At 41.8% G+C, this 21,093-nt stretch overlaps 1 protein-coding gene and 1 pseudogene across 2 annotated transcripts in view; one reads left to right on the top strand and one right to left on the bottom strand.

The window, feature by feature from the left end:
* APH1B (aph-1 homolog B, gamma-secretase subunit) overlaps positions 1-12,389 on the bottom strand; it is a 30,460-nt gene extending 18,071 nt beyond the window's left edge. For both annotated transcript variants that reach the window (XM_053594415.1, XM_053594416.1), the window contains exons 1-4: positions 12,196-12,389; positions 9,999-10,169; positions 4,222-4,292; positions 2,993-3,115 (exon numbers count right to left, since the gene is read on the bottom strand). In XM_053594415.1, the coding sequence (XP_053450390.1) occupies positions 2,993-3,115; positions 4,222-4,292; positions 9,999-10,169; positions 12,196-12,308 (478 nt within the window). In that variant the 5' untranslated portion in view covers positions 12,309-12,389. The remainder of the gene's footprint in view (positions 1-2,992; positions 3,116-4,221; positions 4,293-9,998; positions 10,170-12,195) is intronic.
* On the top strand, positions 1,574-2,920 carry LOC128587911 (aurora kinase C-like; annotated as a pseudogene).
* Positions 12,390-21,093: the final 8,704 nt, after the last annotated feature.

Here is a 21,093-nt window from a genome sequence, read left to right as displayed (position 1 = left end):
AACCTAGCCCCGGCCAAAAACCAAAAAAAAAAATGGAAACAAAAGATATACTGAGAAAGGTAAATAAGTGTTCACTGGGCTTAGGATCACAACAACATGTAGAATGCCTCTAATCTACTGTAGTACTTTTTAAATAACTAGTCAGACCTTTTTATATCTTTTCCACTACTACTTTAAACTATCATTGAAACTATCTTATTCCTTCTACTAACGAAACTATCTTATTCCTTCTACTAACGCTTTTGCATGGATGTTAAACAATGAATGTGTTTGTGAGGTCACTAATTTCAATGGCATGACTATTGTGGAAATGACTAAAAATAATGGGTGTTTTCTTCCTATTTTTTAAAGAGTTTTCTTGTGGAATTTAGGAGAAATTCTCATGTAAATTATGTACATTAAAATATCTCAAATTTGTGATCACTGCATCACAATTTTTTGGCTGGTGGATGAAAAGGCGATTTGAAGTTGGTCCTTTTAGCTTAATCCTTAGATAAAAAGATTAACTCATCTATTATTCTGTTTTTCCTCACAATTCCAAGATTAAATTATACTGCCTATACCCCCAAAACACAACAAATTAATTAAACATTAGGGTTTACATCAAAGATAAATGTAAAATCATAAAAGCCAAAAAGAACACACATCCTTTAAAAATTCATTTTTTACTATTTCAACTGTACAGCAACATTGTTAATATCACGAAATAAAAATAAATTTAATGTAAGCCGAATTCTAAAGTTCTAAAACACCCTAGTCAAAATTTTTATTTTTCTAAGTGTTGCTTTGTAGTACCTAAGATTATTTTGTCTTCTTTTTTTTTTTTTTTGTAGAGACAGAGTCTCACTGTACCGCCCTCGGGTAGAGTGCCGTGGCCTCACACGGCTCACAGCAATCTCCATCTCTTGGGCTTACATGATTCTCCTGCCTCAGCCTCCCGAGCAGCTGGGACTACAGGCGCCCACCACAACGCCCGGCTATTTTTCGGTTGCAGTTTGGCCGCGGCTAGGTTTGAACCCACCACCCTCGGCATATGGGGCCGGCGCCTTACTCACTGAGCCATAGGCGCCGCCCAGATTATTTTGTCTTTAAAGGGCATGAAATAGGCATGATGTGTCAGACCTTGAAGCTAGTGGCCCTTGGTTGGCCCACCCCACGAGGCCACAGGAGCCAGCGAATTAGAACAGACTTGGCCTGGGCCTCACGCCCCCACCCCCCACCCCTTTCCAGGATCTGCTGAACAGGAGCTCCCAGTTCCAAAGGGCTCTGGAAGGCATCAGCTGCTCTGACCTCCTGAGCTGCCCTAAGTCTGCAATGCAGGTGGGCAGAGCTGAGCCTGCAGTGGCAGCAGGCCCCACAGCCCAGCCACAAGGCGACTCACGATTGATGACTTTGAAATCAGGGTCCTTTGGACAAGGGGAAATTTGGAAATGTGTACCTGGCTCAGCTCAAGGCAAGCCATTTTATTGTGGCCCTGAAGGTTCTTTTCAAGTCACAGATAGAGAAAGAAGGACTGGAGCACCAGCTGCACAGGGAAATTGAAATCCAGGTGCATCTGCAGTAAGGACTGTCTCAGCATGAGACTCCCATCCTAGGTTTTTATTCATTCACCTGTTTGCCTCTGACATCTGAACCCAGAGTTTGGTAGAATAAAGTTCTATATCCCCTGCTCATAGTATCCCCGAGAATTCACTACATGATATAAATCTCTGTCAGGCACCCAAATCTTAATACCTGTTCCCTGTTCTCCCTTCACTCACTCCCAAATTGAGCTGTTATTAATCTGGTCCCGGCACAGTTTGCCACTTGTGTGACCAATCACTGATAATAGACCCCATAATTTGCTGGGCCTCAAGGAGAACCATGACCTTTCCTCCATCCTTCCTTCAGACACCCCAATATCCTATGCTGTACAATTACTTCCATGATGCTTGCTGTGTGTATCTGATTCTGGAATATGCTCCAAGGGGTAAACTGTATAAGGACCTGCAGAAAAACCACACATTTGATGAGCAGCGAACAGCCACAATAACGGAGGAGTTGGCAGATGCCCTGACTTACTGCCATGACAAGAAAGTGATTCACAGGGATATTAAGCCAGAAAACCTGCTTCTGGGTTTCAGGGGCGAGGTGAAGATTGAAGATTTTGGCTGGTTCATGCACACCCCCTTTCTGAGGAGAAAGACAATATGTGGAACACTTGACTACTTGCCCCCAGAAATGGTTGAGGGGAGAACATATGATAAAAAGGTGGATCTGTGGTGCATTGGGGTGCTCTGCTATGAGCTACTGGTGGGAAATCCACCTTTTGAGAGCGCCTCCTACAATGAGACCTACAGGCACATCCTCAAGGTAGATGTGAGGTTCCCCCAAACAATGCCTTTGGGGGCCCAGGACTCGATCTCCAAGCTTCTCTGATATAAGCCCCAGGTGTGGCTGCCCCTGGCCCAGGTCCTGGAGCACTCTTGGGTCCAGGCCCATTCTCAGAGGGTGCTGCCTCTCTGTGCTCAGATGGCTTCCTGAGCCCTGTCTGCCTTTGTTCCTTTGTTTGTTTAGGGAGCTATCCTGGCTCTACTACCTCATCTATCTTGTTTCTTCTAAGGTGCTAATTAATAAAAGCTGAATAATTTTGAAAAAAAAAAAAAAAAAAAGCGGGCAGCACCTGTGGCTCAGTGGGTAGGGCGCTGGCCCCATATACTGAGGGTGGCGGGTTCAAACCTGGCCCCAACCAAACTGCAACAAAAAAATAGCTGGGTGTTGTGGTGAGCACCTATAGTCCCAGCTACTCAGGAGGCTGAGGCAAAAGAATCACCTAAGAGAATCACCACAGCACTCTACTGAGGGCGATAAAGTAAGACTCTATCTCTAAAAAAGAAAAAAAAAAAAGGCATGAAATAAGTTTCCATTCACTGGAATTCCTAAGCCACTAAATTTCAATAAACATGATCATTAAGACCAGAAGCCTGAACATTCACAGCTACGAGACACATACCTGAATTAAGGAAGAACTGAGGAGAGTCTCCATGAATGCCCACTGTGCCTGGTCCCAAGGAGTCAGACAGGGTATTCACAAAGGAAAACACACCGCTCATGATTCCAAAGCCCAAGCCAGAAACTAAAGAGGATGAAAAACATTGTTAAAACCTTTTCTTGCAAAGATTTCTCTGCAAATCAAATTTCCAAGGAGTAGCTAAGACTATTTTGTTGGAGGATAAAGGGTGCATATGCTGTTGCTGAAGAGTAGCTGACTCTAGAAAGGCCCATGCTTGGCCACATGATGAATGGAGATGAGCAAAGGCAATGAATGGCAGAAAGCAGCAGAGACATTAAAAAGAGAAAAAGATCTGAAAAGGTATAGAAGAAACAGGTGTGACAGAGGAAGACAGGCTACTGAAGCTCTGGCTTTAGTTTAGCTTAAAACTGGAATTGAGCGTAAGGAGAACTATGTATTCCCAGGCCAAACTTGGGAACTTGGGTCCAATCTGTACATGTAATTCTGAAAAAATAACACGCAGGGTTATTAACTGCATTAATATGAAGAATCCTTATAGAACAGTCAAAGTTATGTAAACATCCAGAGAAGGCAATAAGTACATCGCTTAGAAAATCTTAGTTAACTAGAACAAATATATGTTAGAAACCTAACTTTCAGCTGGGTGCAGTGGGTCATGCCTATAATCCCAGCACTGTCGGAGGCTGAGGAGGGAGAATTGCTTGAGCTCAGGAGTTGGAGACTTGCCTGAGCGAGAGTGAGACTGACTCCTAAAAAAATGGAAAAACCCAGCCAGCGCCCCAGTGAGCACCTGTAATCCCAGCGGCTTTCAGAGGCTGAGGCGGCAGGATACCCACAGGCTGAGTCTGAGGTTGCAGTCAGCTATGACACCACTGCACTCTGCTCAGGGCATAGGGTGGGACTCTGTCTCAATGATGACAGCAACAACAAAAAAAGCAAAGAAATAAAAATAAAAAATAAGGAAAATAAAAGAAAAACAAAACTCTAACTTTCAAACCTGGTTAATACTTAATGGACATACAGATAAGGGTCATGTGTAATAACTTTCCTTTACATAAGGAACCCAGAGAACTGGAATAAGAACGTACACCAATAGGCCAAAGCAATAATAAAATACAATTTGAAATCTAAAAAGATACAAAAGATAAAAATGACTTTTATGCCAAATTCTAATTTTTTTCTTATGACACCAGGCAGTTCTAACTTACCATAGGCCAGTAACTGCATAGATGGTACTGTCTCACCTGGGTTTATAGTCTTCAAACCTTCATTGGCTTTTCTAAAATAAAACCACACATATAATTAAGGGAAGAAAAGAAAAGCAGTATATCGAAGCAGTATATTGGGAAAGTACACAAGATACTGCAAATCCAGACACTTGAGGCTTTGGATCAGGTAATATTATACTCTAAATCTAGAATTAATATAAACAAAACCCAGAAAATTTCCAACTAACATTTGCCATTATATGACTTCCACATAAAAGAAAAATAAAGGAAAAATATTAAGTAAACAAGCCATCATGAATTGAGTTTAATAAGAAAAAAACAAATATTTTCAAGTACTTTCTGAGCTTAGTAAATATTTAATTATCTTATGATATCTACCACTCTGAATTTTTCTTTCTCTTCCCAAAGTACTATATATTCACACCTTGTTTTATCTTCTACTGGGACCATGCTTACTCTGCCACTCTCCCTTATAACTCCACTCCACAGAACCTAAATTGAACTCATACCTCAAAATCTAGTCCAGACAGCAATTTGTTAAAGAAGGTGCTGGTCTTGTGGCTCAGCCTATAACCCTAACACTCTGGGAGGCTGAGGCGGGTGGATTGCCTGAGCTCACAGGTTTGAGACCAGTCTGAGCAAGAGCGAGACCTCGGCTCTAAAAATAGCCGGACATTGTGGCAGGTGCCTGTAGTTCCAGCTACTCAGGAGGCTAAGGCAAGAGAATTGCTTGAGCCCAGGAGTTTGAGGTTGCTGTGAGCTACAATGTCATAGCACTCTATTGAAGGCAACAAAGTGAGACAGAGTGGAAAAAGAGGATTGCTTGAGCCCAGGAGTTTGAGGTTGCTGTGAGCTATGATGCCGTAGCACTCTACTGAGGGTGACAAAGTGAAACTCTGTCTCGAAAAAAAAAAAGAAGGTGCCTTTACCGATACTTAGTAATCACTGATCTCTCCTTAACCTTAAATCCTATAAGGTTAATGAACTGAACTCTCATGTGGGTACTCAATCATATTATCTTTTGATTCTCAAATATTTTACATATTCGTTTTATATCCCCAATTAGGCTTCAGAGATAAAGTGCTACCCTCAGAATAGGAGATGAGTACTTGAATGAAAGGATAGAACAGTGCTCAACAAGAAATGATCTCTGGAGTGACACTAGCCAGTTCACAAATTTACCATGAGACCCTAGCCCCCATGCAGATGTGTTAGGAATGCTAGGGGTGGCTAGTCAGTTCCACTACCATCACTATTACCAATCTTGTTAGAAAGAAAATCCTGCAAAATTGTAAGATCCTGACTCAAAGAATATTTGAATTGTATTTACTATAAAGTATAGCTATTAAGGCACTAAAAGAATTGAAACACCTTAGAATGATTTTTTTTTCAACAAGTTTTGAAATAAAAGATTTAGATTAACTCTAAGAATAGGCAAATTAACCAGGACATATTTCTTACCTGGGCACTGTGTTATTTTAAATTTCGGGGTTGCATATTCATTAGAGTTGGCTTATTCATTACATAAATATAAATACCATTGATTACATTAAATTAAAGCAATGTAGAATTCAACCAAGATAATAATAAGAGTAATGAAAGATGTCCTTTATTTTTCTAGACTCTAAAGAAACAATTTGCCATTTTGATGCTCTCCACTTGAAAGCATTATTGGTACTAAGTACACATGCCAGAAATTTAAGTGACGATCTTCTCTCTCTGAAGCAGTAACCAACTAAAATGTCCAATTTTCCTAAGTAAAATAAACTTACTATGATAGTGATGTTGTTTAAGGATAATTAAAGCTTATGAAACACATAAAATAGTAATAATCTCCATCAAAAAATATGTCAATACAGTAGAATCAAATTCTGGAGGATTTTGTTGTATATAAATTGCTCAGTAATAAAAGGAAGTAATAAATACAAGAATAGAAGATTTTAGTTATTTGTTACAGTAAAATACTGCTATCACAAATATATTAAATACATAATTTCAGAAGTTTAAGAAACTTTCCTCATTGATGTTACAGGAGTTTGTGGGAGGAAAGGTTATGACATTATAACATTAGGAAGTGAGAAAGTACAAAACATCAGTTTTTATGTTTACTTCTGTTTTACTGAACTGGAAAATTCTTTGTTTGCATTTATTATTGTGTTTCTGAGAACAAAAAGAACCTCAATTTTTAAAATATAAACTTTGAAAAACTACTTTGTTTTTTTCTTTCTTGAATGGGCATGTAAGAAAGGGAGAGTATCCAGGAATATGCATACAAATTAAATATACTATGTTAGGAATTTTTTAAAATAGATATGCCTCCTTAAAAATTATAGCAATGGTTATCTTAACATTTTTCTATAAATGGATGATTTTCTAAAATTACAAAATATTTATGGTAAGACAAAATTAAATTATAAGTTTTAATCCAAACAGAAAAAACTCTGCTTTAGGCAACATGTAGGAGTTTCAAGCAATGCAGAGTTGCCTACACTGTTTTACGCAACTTACAGTTATGTTTTAGGCAACTTAACTCAAATTCTCAAAGAAAATTACAGTAGGAAGGGCTACCACTTGCAGCTACATGCCAATTTCTCATTATGCAAGGTTTTTCCAGGCAGAAAGTTACTATTCATTCATGATGAAGTGTCTGTTCCCAAGTCCTGATCCACGAAATAAATTTATTGTTAGACTCTATGACAGATATTTTTATTCAATTCTATGCATTTATAAAAACTGGTCCAAGTCCTCAGCATTTTAATCTTGGCACCAAATTCAGGTAGCAAAAATTTGGTTAAGGTAAAACTTTATTATTATTTTTTTGAGACAGAGTCTCACTCTGTTGTCCCTGGCTGCAGGGTCTTGGCATCAGGCTAGCCCATAGCAACATCAAACTCCTGGGTTCAAGCAATCCCCCTGCCTCAGTCTCCGAAGTAGCTGGGACTACAGGTGCCAACAATAATACCTGGCTATAAGGCAGAACTTTAAACTTACAAGTTCAAAACCTACTTTGGCAGTGGAGATAAACAATTTTTTTTTTTTAAAGAGAGAGGGTCTTTTAGAAAAACTAACTGGACACTGTTGCTCACACCTGTATTTCCAACTACTTGGGAGGCTGAAGCAATGAGGAAAGAGGACTGCTTGAGCCTAAGAATTTGAGGTTGCTGTGAACTATGATGCCATAGCATTCTACCCAGGGCAACAGAGTGAGACTGTCTTTAAAAAAAAAAAAAAAAAAAAAGAGGGTCTCACTTTGTCACTCAGGATGGAGTACAGTGAATGTGATCACAGCTACTAGAACCTCAAACTTATGGGCTCAAGCAATCCTCTTGCCTCCACCTTTCAAGCAGCTAGGGCTATAGGCGTACAACACCATGCCCAGCTACTTTTTTTATTTTTTGTAGAAATGGGATCTTGCTATTTTGCTCAGGCTGGTCTGGAACTCTTGGCCTCAAGTGATCCTCCCACCTCAGCTTCCCAAAGTGCTGGGATTACAACGATAAGCCACTGTGCCAAGCCTAAATAAAATATTGATTAAACCAAAGTCCCTATATTTAAATGTAGTATAGCATAAAGAATAATTTAAATGTATCCACATAAATGTTAGTCATAAATAAAGTATAAGTTTTCAAACTTGTTTTAACATAACTGCGTAACACCCAACATTTCTAAAATTTGCTAGGAAAATTTGAATATTCTAAAGGCTTGTCAAAGATGCATTCTGCAAATGCTAACAGAGGTACCGTTATATAGGTTTGTCCTACCAGCTATATGAAAATATCCAAAGGTTCATTTCAGAGAACCAAACATGGTTTTCCCAGAAGGTCAAAGAGGCTTCTCTGAACTTCCTAGCATGAGAGCCTACAGACTGACAACCATAATTCCTTCCTCACATGGCTCTACTCCCTTCCTATCCTCATTAAAACTGCGGACCCATAGTCACCTTACAGTCCTTTGGAGCCAAAGGCTAGTGCCAAGAAAAGGTAGCCATTTCAAGGGGAAACCACCAAGAAACAAGGCAGTAAAGAACAGGAGACATCCACTTAATCACTCCAGATAAGTCAGGTATCAGAATATCCAAGTCTTAAGGGGTTATTAAACCCATGTCCTAACTGGTACTCTGTATTAGAAATCATATACTTTTAAACATGAGAACCATTGCATGAAAATGCAAAATGAACATGAGCCAACAATGTTGCTGACGTGAAAACCCAGTGCAATCTGAGGCTAAGCTATTAAGGATATTGTGGCCTGTTAGGGCACTACTCAGATCACACTAGAATACCGTGCTGGGCTCTGCGCAGAAGCTAGGCACTGACAAAAAGGGACACGTCTCCTGGCAAAAAAAGTACAGACTCTGCTTGTGGAAAGGTTTGGAAGCCACAACTATGCCTTCTGGGGTCCAGGTGAAGAAATGAGGAATGTTTAGGAACATACTGACAAACATGTGACAGATTTTCATTTACCTCATAAGGGGACGGAGGTCAGAAAAAGGAAGATTTTGATTACCTTAACAATATTCTACAGTTAAAATTACAGTCACAGAATGGTAGTTAACTAACACATACCAGAAATATTTAACCACAGCTAGATGTCCATGTTAGGGATGTCACATTCCTGCAGAAACTGCAATGTTACAACCTTGATATTTGTTGCTCTTTAATATTTTCAGGGATTAATAGGAATTTCATTTTTAAACCTTTCCTATGACTTTTGCTTCTAAGTAATAGCTTCCTGGTTTTCAATTTGTAATTCCATTAGAAAACAGAATTCAGTATCTGCTATTATAAGCAAGAAACAAAAAAGGCTAGCATATTACCAAGTACTATCAGAAGCCTATGAAAAAAATGTATTAAAGTTCTGTCTTGGTTATCTATAAAATTCAGGAAGAACCTTAATTTTCCTATATGCAGAAATGAAAAAGGATGGCACATTTATTACTCTAAGTCCTACTACATAATTGAAGCAAACTTCTTGACTGATTGAAAGAAAATACAGTTCAAACTATGTTTCAAATTGAGGTCCTCAAGGGTCCTATAGAAGACCTCTTTCTGGCACAAAAAGAAACCTAAGACTTTTTTTTTTAAGTATTTTTTAATTATAGATTTGACACTACAGAAAATATTACAAAATGAACTCCCACATTCCCCTAAAACAGTCAAAATAATGGAAGGCATGATTTCCAAAAAAATTCTTTATCTTAGGTGGTGGCAAAGAGAAGCACATATAAATTCTAAGCTAGAATGGTTTCTGTCATTTGTTGCAGTGACTATCTCCCTCGCTTATTTTTCTCTGTGACACTTACGTTCTAATATATGGTACAATTCTTGTTCATTCATTTCTGTCTCTTCCCACATGAGGCCAGAGACTTTTTAAATTGCTGATGCATCCCCACCTAGGATAGGTCTGGCATTGCATAAATTCTTTTTTTTTTTTTTTTTTTGGTAGTTTTTGGCCGGGACTGAGTTTGCACCCATCATCTCTGGTATACAGGGCCGGCACCCTACTCCTTTGAGCCACAGATGCCACCCATAAATTCTTAATTATTGTTTCAAGGAAGTAAGTGATGGAGGGAGAAATGTCCACAAGTTAAAAGAATATGCAATATTTTCAACCTGGAAATGTTTTAATCTCTTTGTTTAGAACTATGTAGAAAAGCATGGATCCTCAAAATATCATATTATATTTAGGTTTCAAATGACCAAATCATATCTCAGAATCTAAGCGAGGAGAAAAGGTAATACAAACATTTAACTTACTTTAAAAGTCTATAATATGCAAACCGGAACAGTTCTTGGATAAAGACTGAGACCAGCACACCAAAGATCAGCAGATATTTCTGTATTGGTTCCTCTCTGCTCTCAGTAATGGCTCTTGCTACGAACCAAACAAGGGATGAAAACAGTAGAGACACCAACCAGAAGAAAGCTCTGAAAAATAGGGAGAAAAAAGTTACAAGTGAACATAAGTACAAGATTAGTAAAGATTTAAAAGTGAAAAACCCCTGCTTGAGAAGGAACAGATTTCCTGACTTTTTGATAAGGAAAAAAAAGTCCTCCTAAATGATGCTTCGGATCAGCCGTTCTTCATCAATGGTACATTTCCCCATTGGCCTCCTGGTTTTCAATTTGTAATTCCATGATGAAAACAGAATTAAATATCTGCTATTAAAAGCAAGAAATAAAGAAGGCTAGCATATTACCAAGAATTCTCAGAAGCCTATGAAAAAAAGGTATTAAAAGTTCTGTCTTGGTTATTATCTATGAAATTCATGAAGAACTTTAATTTTCCTATATGCAGAACTACAAACATGTAGTTTAAGAGGAATGTGATATTTTCCAACAAAATTACTCTTCTTTAATGACTAATTCCTTATCTGCCAAGAACTGTATAGCTGTAAACGTAGTTAATCGCCACTCCTCCTACATCAATGCTTTACCTATCAATGTGCCAAAACAATAAAATACACAACCTGAGACTACCGTAATTTTCATATCCTTAAAACCTAACAGAGGCTTGGTGCCTGTAGCTCAGCAGCTAGGGCACCAACCACGTACGCAGGAGCTGGCAGGTTCGAATCCAGCCCAGGCCTGCTGAACAACAACTGCAACCAAAGAATGGCTGGGCGTTGTGGCAGGTGCCGGTAGTCCCAGCTACTTGGGAGGCTGAGGCAGGAGAATGGCTTAAGCCCAAGGGTTTGAGGTTGCTGTGAGCTGTGATGCCACAGCACTCTTACCCAGGGTGACAGCTTGAGACTGTCTCAAAAAACAAAAACAAAAAAACCTACCAGATGTGATGGATTTAATGGTCAAATAATTGCAAAAAATAATAATTGTGTATCTTTCCCCCAAAAAAAGTCTACATCCCTATTAATGCAGGGATTGGTATAAAATCAAGAAATTGAAAACCAGTGCTCTGACCTAGATCAGAGTCTTACAACACTCCTGTGGATTCCAATGATTATATAGCAAGTTTTACAAACCTTTACCTTAAATCTCTATTGTTTTAAAAATGACATGTGATGCAGCATTTTCTTTTTTTATTTTTTTGTAGAGACAGAGTCTCACTGTACCGCCCTCGGGTAGAGTGCCGTGGCGTCACACGGCTCACAGCAACCTCTAACTCTTGGGCTTACGCGATTCTCCTGCCTCAGCCTCCCGAGCAGCTGGGACTACAGGCGCCCGCCACAACGCCCGGCTATTTTATTTGATGCAGCATTTTCAATACAGTGGTGGGAGATAAAGTAGCTCGGAAAAGTGGGAACTACTGGCCTCATCTGGTGTAAAGAGACTCATGGGGGTAGGGGGGTCGTGGCATGTCCACCCAGTAAGAAGCTGCCAGAAGGTGAAAACTGGGGTCATGACTGACCACACTGGCCACCAGACATCGGTATTTGTTAAGCTCCTAGGTGAAGATGCACACCTGCTTGAAAAGGTGTTCGCCCTTCGCTGCACACCTGAATCATCTAAAAGTAGCTTTAAAAGAAACCTGTAGACCCTCTGATGATACTGATCTGGAGTGGGGGGCGGTAGACATCAGCATGTTTTAAAGCACCTGGCCCCCCGGTAATTCTAATTGGGAGAGGGCAAGAGAAATGCTATCCTAGACTAACGATTCTTAACCCTTTTTTGATTTCAGATGCTTCTGAGAATCTGAGGGAAATCAGGGACTCCCTCTCCAGAAAAACGAAGGATGTATTAGGAAGTTATCTATAATTTTGTCATACAACTTCGGCAGCTCCACAGCTAAATCCCACCCCGGGACCCTGGGCAAAAGCCCTCAGAAGCCAAGCCCCGGGCTCTGACCCACAGTGCGAGCTCCCTCCTGGGGGTCTCCGTTCTCCCCTCTCAAACGTCCACCCGAACAAACACCCAACACTGTCGAGCCGTTTGGTCGCGGTACCCCCAGCGGGGGAGGGAGCCCCGGCGTCAGGGTTTCCCGGCGCACCCGCCTCACCCAGCGATGAGGAAGATGATGCGCAACGACTCGTTGGCGATGGTGAAGACGTAAAGGGCGAGCGCAGGCCCGAAGGCAATGAAGGCACAGCCGAAGAACACTGCCGCCGTCATGGCGACCGCGGAAGCCGGCCCGGGGGCCCTCAGGCGACGCGAGAAGCTCCCGGCGCAGTCGAGGCGGGGCGGGGCTCTGGGCAGTGAGCGCAGCGTGGGGTGGGGCGGGAAGGGCGGGAAGGGGAGGGGCTTGCGGCCGGGAGCGCCGGGCGTGGTGGGGCGGGGCTCGAGGCAGGGGAGGCGGGGCGCAACGGGACGGAGCTCTAGATTGGAAGCGCGTACCTAGGCAGGTCCCTCCGAGCCGCAGAGGAAGCTCTGGACATGTGGGGCCGCCTGCGCGGTGCCGCTACCCCTGATATCCAGGTGAGGCTAGGGCCTAAGCCATAGCTCCTACCATCAGAGGCACACTTTGAGCTATCACCAGTGCTGGCCTTGAGGTGGATAAGAGGAGGGGAAGTCCCCATGTTACCTTGAAGCCGCTTGCACCGAGAACGGGGAACGATTCCAGGTCAGCTACAGAAGAACTACGGTTTGGAGGCAGGATTTCTTTTGAAATAAAAGAATCTTTTTTAAAGCATATTTTTTTCAGTTTGCAATCCTTTTTCTCCCTCCAGAAATAAAAAGGGGGGGGGGGGGAAGCCCCACGTTTTCCATTTGCATAGTTGCAAGAACTTCTTGCTCTATCAATGTATAAAATGTAGGCTGGGATAGCAATGACCCAAGCATTACCCAGAATCGGTAAAATAATGAAACAGTAGTGGAGGAAACTGACCTTCCTAGGGTTGTTTGGGGCTTTATTATTTTTTTTTTTTTTGTAGAGACAGAGTCTCACTTTATGGCCCTCTGTAGAGTGCCGTGGCCTCATACAGCTCACAGCAACCTCCAACTCCTGGGCTTAAGCGATTCTCCTGCCTCAGCCTCCCGAGCAGCTGGGACTACAGGCGCCCGCCACAACGCCCGGCTATTTTTTGGTTGCAGTTTGGCCGGGGCTGGATTTGAACCCGCCACCCTCGGTATATGGGGCCGGCGCCTTACTGACTGAGCCACAGGCGCCGCCCTGTTTGGGGCTTTATTATTTTTTCCCGAAAAAAAATTTTTAAAAAAAAAGTTGTTTTTGAAGGCACTCTGGCCACCCTATAGCAGCAGTTACTTCGCCCCACTTCAGGCCATTTATTTAATAACTCCATCATTAGTCTTCCCCGTTAAAATGTAACTTTGCTTTCTTCTTTGTTGTTTCCTCAGCACTTAGGAGCAGCTCACTATCTCTGTTTAATGAATGAAATAATTTAAAACGCGGAACTTATTAACATCTACTATTTAAATTAACATTTTCTGAGAAGTTTAAAAATTACAATTGCAAGATTAAGTTCCCTGACTATGGCTCCATCCCTGTAGCTCAGCAGCTAGGGCGCCAGCCACATACACCGGAGCTGGAGGGTTGGAACCCAGCCCGGGCCTGCCAAACAACAACTACAAAAAAATAAAATAAAAATAGCCGGGCATTGTGGCGGGCACCTGTAGTCCCAGCTACTTAGGAGACTGAGGCAAGAGAATCTCTTAAGCCCAAGAGTGTGAGGTTGCTGTGAGCTGTGATGCTATGGCTCTCTATGGAGGGCGACATAGTGAGACTCTGTCTCAACAAAACAAAAGAAAAAGACAAAGTTCCCTGACCATTTACATCTAAGATAGATTTTTTTCCCTGTGTTGGATGGGCATAATAATAATAATGCTTACCTCCTGAGTTATTTTGAGGAGTTTGCCTGGCACAAGTAAATGCTCTGTTATTAGCCATCAATGGGGTGGCACCTGTGGCTCAACAGGGTAGGGTGCCGGCCCCATATGCCAGAGGGTGGTGGGTTCAAACCCAGCCCTGGCCAAAAAAAAAAAAAAAGCATTAGCCACCCCTACTCATTCTTTAATATATCCATCATGAATATAACTGTCAGCAATCCACATAGAAAAGACAAACACCAGTAGACAAAAGTTGCAACCTGAAGGGAGATGTTTTGCATTTCACTTCTGAAAATGGCCCTTCAAATACCACACATATTTAGTTCTTATAAAACATCACCTTTGCCTATTAAAAACAGTCACATATACTTTCCACTTACTCTCACAGTTGAAAAACGGGAAGGCGTTTTTCAGCTACAGGCACTGAGCCATAGTCAGGGAACTTAAAGCATGTGAAATATAATGAGTCTGCCCCCCTCACCCCCATCTGTGAAGACATTTTTAACTGATATCTGTTTGGAGCAAAAGAGAGGAAAGCAGCTAGAAAACTGGCAGAATCACCAATAAAATAGTCACCTTTAGCTCTTATGGTTCTTTACTAGAAAAACTTCCTTCAAGCTTTCACTGAATATTAGTATCATTTTACATTTATATAAAGCATTGCTGATTCAAAAGCACTTTTACACTGATTTTAACAATCCTGTTTACAAGTGAGTAATTTGAGGCTAAGTAGTGTTATTATTGAGTCCGTAAGCTTTTATGAACTTACTATTAGTTTCCCTTAAAGACTTGAAAACATAAGGCACTAAAATGATGTTGGGTAAAAGGTGATTGTGGGGAAGGGACAGGTACTCTCTATGGATACTGTTCAATGAAGGTACATGAGCTTTGTGTTCTGGTAGTGTTGACAGATTTATATTTATTCAGCTGTTTATTCATTCATTCAAAATATCTTATAAGTATCAGGCACAATGCTGGGCCCTGGGAATATACCAGTGAAGCAGATGTGTTGCTGTCCCCCTGGAGCATATAGTCCAGTGGGAAATGCCGTACTGTGGGAATATACAAGAAGGGGGAAGGGCACCCAATCCAAAAGCATGAGGTTTTGCTAAAGAAGATAATACCTACTCATTCTTAAGGCATCAGCTTAGGAGTTAGCAAAGGTAGGCTGCAGAGCAGAAATGAAAAGATGAGTGGAAAGTTCTCAAAGTGAAAGAAAGTAGGGCATCTCTGAGGGGCAGAGAGAATAGTTCAGGATTGCCTGAGTGTGAGGAGAGGAAGGAGAGACAAGACTGGAAAGGCTAACAGGAGCCAGATCCCAAAAAGCGTCCCTTGCAAGCAGTTTTATGAACTTTAGAGTTTACTCAAAGTCATGCATTTTAACCAGTGACATAATCAGATCTGCTGTGCAAAGATATGAAAAATGGGATTCCAGACAGGGGGTCCTTGGCATAATGCAGCATGAAATGACAGTGGCCCAAATAAGGGAATTAGCAGGAATCTGGCAGGAAGCGGACAAAGAGAGATTCAGGGATGATGCAAACAGATTTAATGACTAATGAACTACGTGGGGTGAGAGAGGGGGACAAGGATGATGACTTCTAGAGGTTTTTGGCTCAAGTGGTTGCTGTGGAGACAGGAGGAGGAGAGAGTAGGGGAAAATAGATATGATAATGGGCACTATTTTGGATGCCCTGAGATTGAGATGCTTGAGAATACTCCAAAGGGAGTTGTTCAGTAGGCAAAGAGACCAGGACCGACCTGGATTGAAAACCTAGAATCGTGGCCGGGTGCGGTGACTCACACCTGTAATCCTAGCACTCTGGGAGGTGGGTGAATCTCTTGAGCTCAAGAGTTCAAGACAGGCCTGAGCAAGAGTGAGACACCCATCTGTACTAAAAAAAAAAAGGGCAGGGGGAGAAAAAGCAGAAAGAAAACCTAGAATTGAGACTCTTTATAACACCTGTAGCCTTCAGGGTGGGTAGTATTGCTTCCTTAAGAAACAGTAAAGCTAGAACAGGGCCTATGCCAGAACTCCGACACTTTGAGATATGAGAAGTGAAATACGGAAACCACTGGATTTAGCCATGAGATCATTAGTGACCCTAACAGAGGGGTAAAAGCCAGTGCACAAAGTGTTCTCCAGTGAATTTGTGGTGAAAGAAAAAGAGGAAAGGGGAGAGATTTAGCTTTGGAAAAGAGACAGGACACCATCTGGAAGAAGATGTGAGATTAAAGGATCCATGGGAACACCCAGTCCAGTTTCCTTAGTAACAAGTGATGTAACTTGATCCTGCTGAGATCCGGTAGGACAGAGTGAGGCTATTGGCCCTGTAGGAGTAAAGCTGAGGACCTATCTGCTCGGGAGGCTGAGGCAAGAGAATCGCTTAAGCCCAGGAGTTGGAGGTTGCTGTGAGCTGTGTAAGGCCACGGCACTCTACCGAGGGCCATAAAGTGAGACTCTGTCTCTACAAAAAAAAAAAAGTAAAGCTGAGGACCTAGATTTTATTAAGCGCTGTTTGGGTTGATGACGCAGTATGAGAGTCTTAAGGAAATAACACTAAAAAATAATTACATATTCTTAGAATTAATTCATCTTAGCTTGCAAATAATATTCACTACTAAATTTTTTTAAAGGCCATGCAAAAGGAAGAAATCATAAGAGAGAACAAGGAGGGAAAAATTGGTCATAAGAAATCAGATGGTGGACTTTACCTAACAAATGCAATCAGTATAACCTGGCTTATTGTACTCTCAATGAATCCCCAACAATAAAAAAAAAAAGGAAATCAGGTGGTTATGGCATCGACCACATACACCAAGGCTGGTGGGTTTGAACCTGCCCCAGGCCTGCTAAACAACGACAACTGCAACAACAACCAAAAAATAATAGCCGGGCGTTGTGGCAGGCACCTATAGTCCCAGCTACTTGGGAGGCTGAGGCAAGAGAATCGCTTAAGCCCAAGAGTTTGACATTGTTGTGAGCTGTGTGACGCCATGGCACTCTACCAAGGGTGACATAATGAGACTCTGGTATAAAAAAAAAAAAAAGGAAAGAAAAGAAATCAGATAAACTATTACTTAACTACCTAGTTTCTTCTAAGTACCCATGGTCATCATGCCAAAAAGCTGATTCAATTTGTATCCCAAATTTATAAACCATAAAAAGAAATGGCTTCATTCAGAAATGGCTTCATTGAGACATCACAGAAACAAATTACATGAAGATAGAACAGGAAATGATCTGTATGAGAGAAACTACCAGTGTTTCATAGGATTTTAGAGATGGGGAAGGACTCAGGGAATGGATATATATATAAAGAGCAAACAGATGAGGAAATAAGCCTAGAAAATGACTACTTCATTAGCAACAGAACCAACCCAGAACCTGGAAGTCTTGATTTCTAGCTCAGGCCTCCTTCTAGATCCAACTGGCTCAATTGAGACATTGTTGTTTTTTTTTTTTTGAGACAGAGCCTCAAGCTGTCACCCTGGGTAGAGTGCTCTGGCATCACAGCTCACAGCAACCTCCAACTCCTGGGCTCAAGGGATTCTCCTGCCTCCACCTCCCAAGTAGCTGGGACTACAGGTGCCCACCACAACGCCTGGCTATTTTTTGGTTGCAGCCGTCATTGTTGTTTGGCGGGCCCGGGCTGGATTTAAATCCTCCAGCTCAGGTGTATGTGGCTGGCACCTTAGCACTTGAGCCACAGGCACCGAGTCAAGAGACATTGTTATTTTTGATCATTTATTGAATACTGTAGCTACCTATACAAAATACTTATTTTCTCTAAAATTTATTTCAATATTTACTCCTAAGGAACAAAAACTTAGTTCACCTAGAAATTCAGCAGTTGCTATTTTTCTTTAATTTTATTGTCAAACTGCTTTTACCTTGGAAGGATAAATATACATATTTACTCATTTTAATTTATTATTTATTTATTTTGCTTGCTTTGGGGCATTCTCTTATATCCCTGGAATTAATAGTGGAAAGTCTAAATCTTGAGGGCGGGAAACATGAAGGGGCAAAGAGGGTTTACTCATTAGCTGGGCGTTATGTTGGGGGCCTGTAGTCCCAGCTACTCAGGAGGCTGAGGCAAAAGAATCACTTGAGCCCAAGAGTTTGAGGTTGCTGTGAGCTATGATGCCACAGCACTCTACCCATGGTGACAGAGTGAGATTCTGTCTCAAGGAAAAAAAAAACAGAGGGTTTACTCAAGTTTTCACTACTTACCCAGTTCCAGGTGATTTATCTTAGTAAATATAAATTCTTTTGTATTTAATAGTAGTATGGTAAGGGCTAGAATAAAGACCAGATAATGAAGCTTTTCATTTTTTGCTGCACTTACTGAGGCATTTATGGATTTATTTCAAATCTTTCTTTAAATTAAAAAGTAAATGAAGAACAAAACTTCTAAATTACACTTGGCTGCTAAATTAGGTGTAGCTTTCTTCAGCAGCATGTTAATTGCTGTGACTACTGAACTTTACTGATTCTTTCAACATTTATTAAATACCTACTAGGTGCCAGACCCCTTAATGGGTATGGTGGACACAAAAACTAAACATGTGGTTCCCACCCTTTAGAACAGTGGTTCCCAACCTTCCTAATGCCACAACCCTTTAATACAGTTCCTCGTGTCGTGGTGAGCCCCAACCATCAAATTATTTTCGTTGCTACTTCGTAATTGTAATTTTGCTACTGTTATGAATCGTCATGTAAATACCTGATATGCAGGATGGTCTTAGGTGACCCCTGTGAAAGGGTCTTTTGACCCCCCCAAGGGGTCATGACCCACGGGTTGAGAACCGCTGCTTTAGAAGCTTAGCGTGTCCTTAGCAGAGAAAGAAAGTAAACAGATAACTGAAATCCAGAGTGGGAAACAACACTTTGGGAATATACTAGAGGATGGTAACTAGGGATGGTTTGTGGCTAAAATCTTCCCAGAGAAACCGTTACTGAGTCTTAAAAGGTAAGTGGAAGCCAGTCATATAAAGAGGCAGAAAGTCAGCAGAAGGCACAACATGGGCAAAGGAATAAAAAAGTGTGACGTGCCAGGCACAGTGGCTCACGCCTATAATCCTAGCACTTGGTAGGCTGAGGCGGGTGGATTGCCTGAACTTACAGGTCCAAAACCAGCCTGAGCCAGAGTGCGACCTGCCTCTTAAAAAAAAGCCAGGCATTGTGATGAGCGCCTGTAGTCTCAGCTACTTGGGAGGCTGAGGCAAGAGAATCACTTGAGCCCAAGAATTTGAGGTTGTGGTGAGCTATGACACTACCGCACTCTACCAAGGGTGACAAAGTGAGACTCTGTCTCAAAAGAAAAAAAAAAAGCATGCCGTGTTTGTGTTTGGGGAACTGGCATGGTTCAAAGGAAGGGTATGAGGTAAGGTGTGACTGGAAAGAAAGATGTGGGGATGGCAAAGGGCTTTTTTTGCCAGGCAAATAAGTTGAGGTTTTCTGCCAAGGTTATGAAGTACCACTCAAGCGTTACATGTAGCCATGACAGAGTTAAGAGTCAAGTTAGAAAAATGTCTGCACTGTGAAAATTGGACTGGAGGAAAACAAGATTAGAGGCCGAGAGATTGCTTAGGAGATGTTTACAATGATTTAGGCAGAAGCAGGGGAGACCTTAACAGGACGGTGGCATAGTGACGAAGGAGGTAGGACCTGTTAGACTTAGAGGCTGACTAACTGAGGACCTAGAGAGAGGATGGTACTATGTATTATGATGGAGAAATAACAGGATTCCCCCCTGGGAATGGGGGTTGCCAGGGAGGTGGGAAAGTTAGGGTCGAGCTTGGGTTGCAGACATGTGTTTGATGTATTCTAGCAGATACATGTCCCCCCAAGGGGACATGTCCAGTAGGCAGATGAACTTTTACGTCTGGCCCTCTGGAAACACATTGGAAATCTTTACCAGCTTCCTACTGCTGCTGTGTGAAACTGCCACAAACTTTGTGGATTAATGTAGCACAAACCTATTCTCTTACAGTTACGGAAGCTATAAGTGCAAAACGAGTCTTACTGGGTTAAAAATCAAGGGATCAGGGTGGTTCCTTCTGGAGGCTTTAAAGGAAACTCATTTTCCTTCCTTTTTCCAAGACTGCCCCACCTTGGCTCATAGCCCTGCATCACGACACATTTTCTTCCTCTGCCCCCATCACCACCTGGCTTTTTTCTCACCCTACCATGTTCCTCTCCTGGGGACCCCATGATTATTATGGGATCATGCAGGATAATCTCCCATCCCATAATCCTTGATCCCATCTGCAAAGTACCTTTTGCCATATAAAGTACCATTCACAGGTTTCAGTAATTAGGATATGGACACCCTCGGGCAGGTTTATTCAGCCTTTCCACAGAAGTTAGGGGCATTTAAAGAGACATGAAAAGAGATGAAATTATGCCGGAAAAGTGGGAATCAGAATACTGTCAGAAGCCAAGGGAAGAGAACATTTCTGAGTGGGGAGAGAGATTCTGGTCAAATGCTGCCAAGAAGACAGCAGAGATTAAGGACTGGAGATTGCCCACTACTTTAGCAACTAGGCCATGGTTAAGTGCAGAGTCAGCAAAGTAGTGGGGGAGCAGGCTGAACTGGGGTAGGTTAAATAAATGGAAAGTGGAAAAGCGAAGGTGGATAGTAAGAGTAGGCAACTCTCAGAAAAGCTAACAGTAAGAGGAAGAAGAAGAAGAGCAGCAGGTGAGAGAGGAAAAGGAGTCTACGGTTTGGGAGGGTGGGGCGAGAGCTGTGAGATCCTTGCAGAGTGGCCTAGGGGTGGGAGGCCAAATCCAGGGAAGAGGCAGAGAGAGCTCACGGTAGGAGGAATGCCTCTGCTACCAACAGGAGGGAGCCAAGGACAAAGGAAACTACAGATCAGGGAGGGAGAGGAACGCTCGAGACTGATGCTATTCTCCGTGAGGTGGGAGATAAGATATCTATGAAGAGGAGAGAAGTAGGAAGCTTAAGAATAGCAAAAGTCTGAAATGGCTGTGGGATGAACGGGAAAGGTTGAGGCTGGGAACACGTACAGGCAAAGTGGGAGAAGGTTAACAGGGTCAGCACCATAAACTAAGTGAAAACAAAACAACAGAAACTAAATTTGCAGG

This window comes from Nycticebus coucang, chromosome 6 (genome assembly GCF_027406575.1).
Source record: "Nycticebus coucang isolate mNycCou1 chromosome 6, mNycCou1.pri, whole genome shotgun sequence".
NCBI lineage: Eukaryota > Metazoa > Chordata > Mammalia > Primates > Lorisidae > Nycticebus > Nycticebus coucang.
Note: the sequence above shows the minus strand (reverse complement) of the source record. Positions and strands in the feature narration are given on the sequence as shown.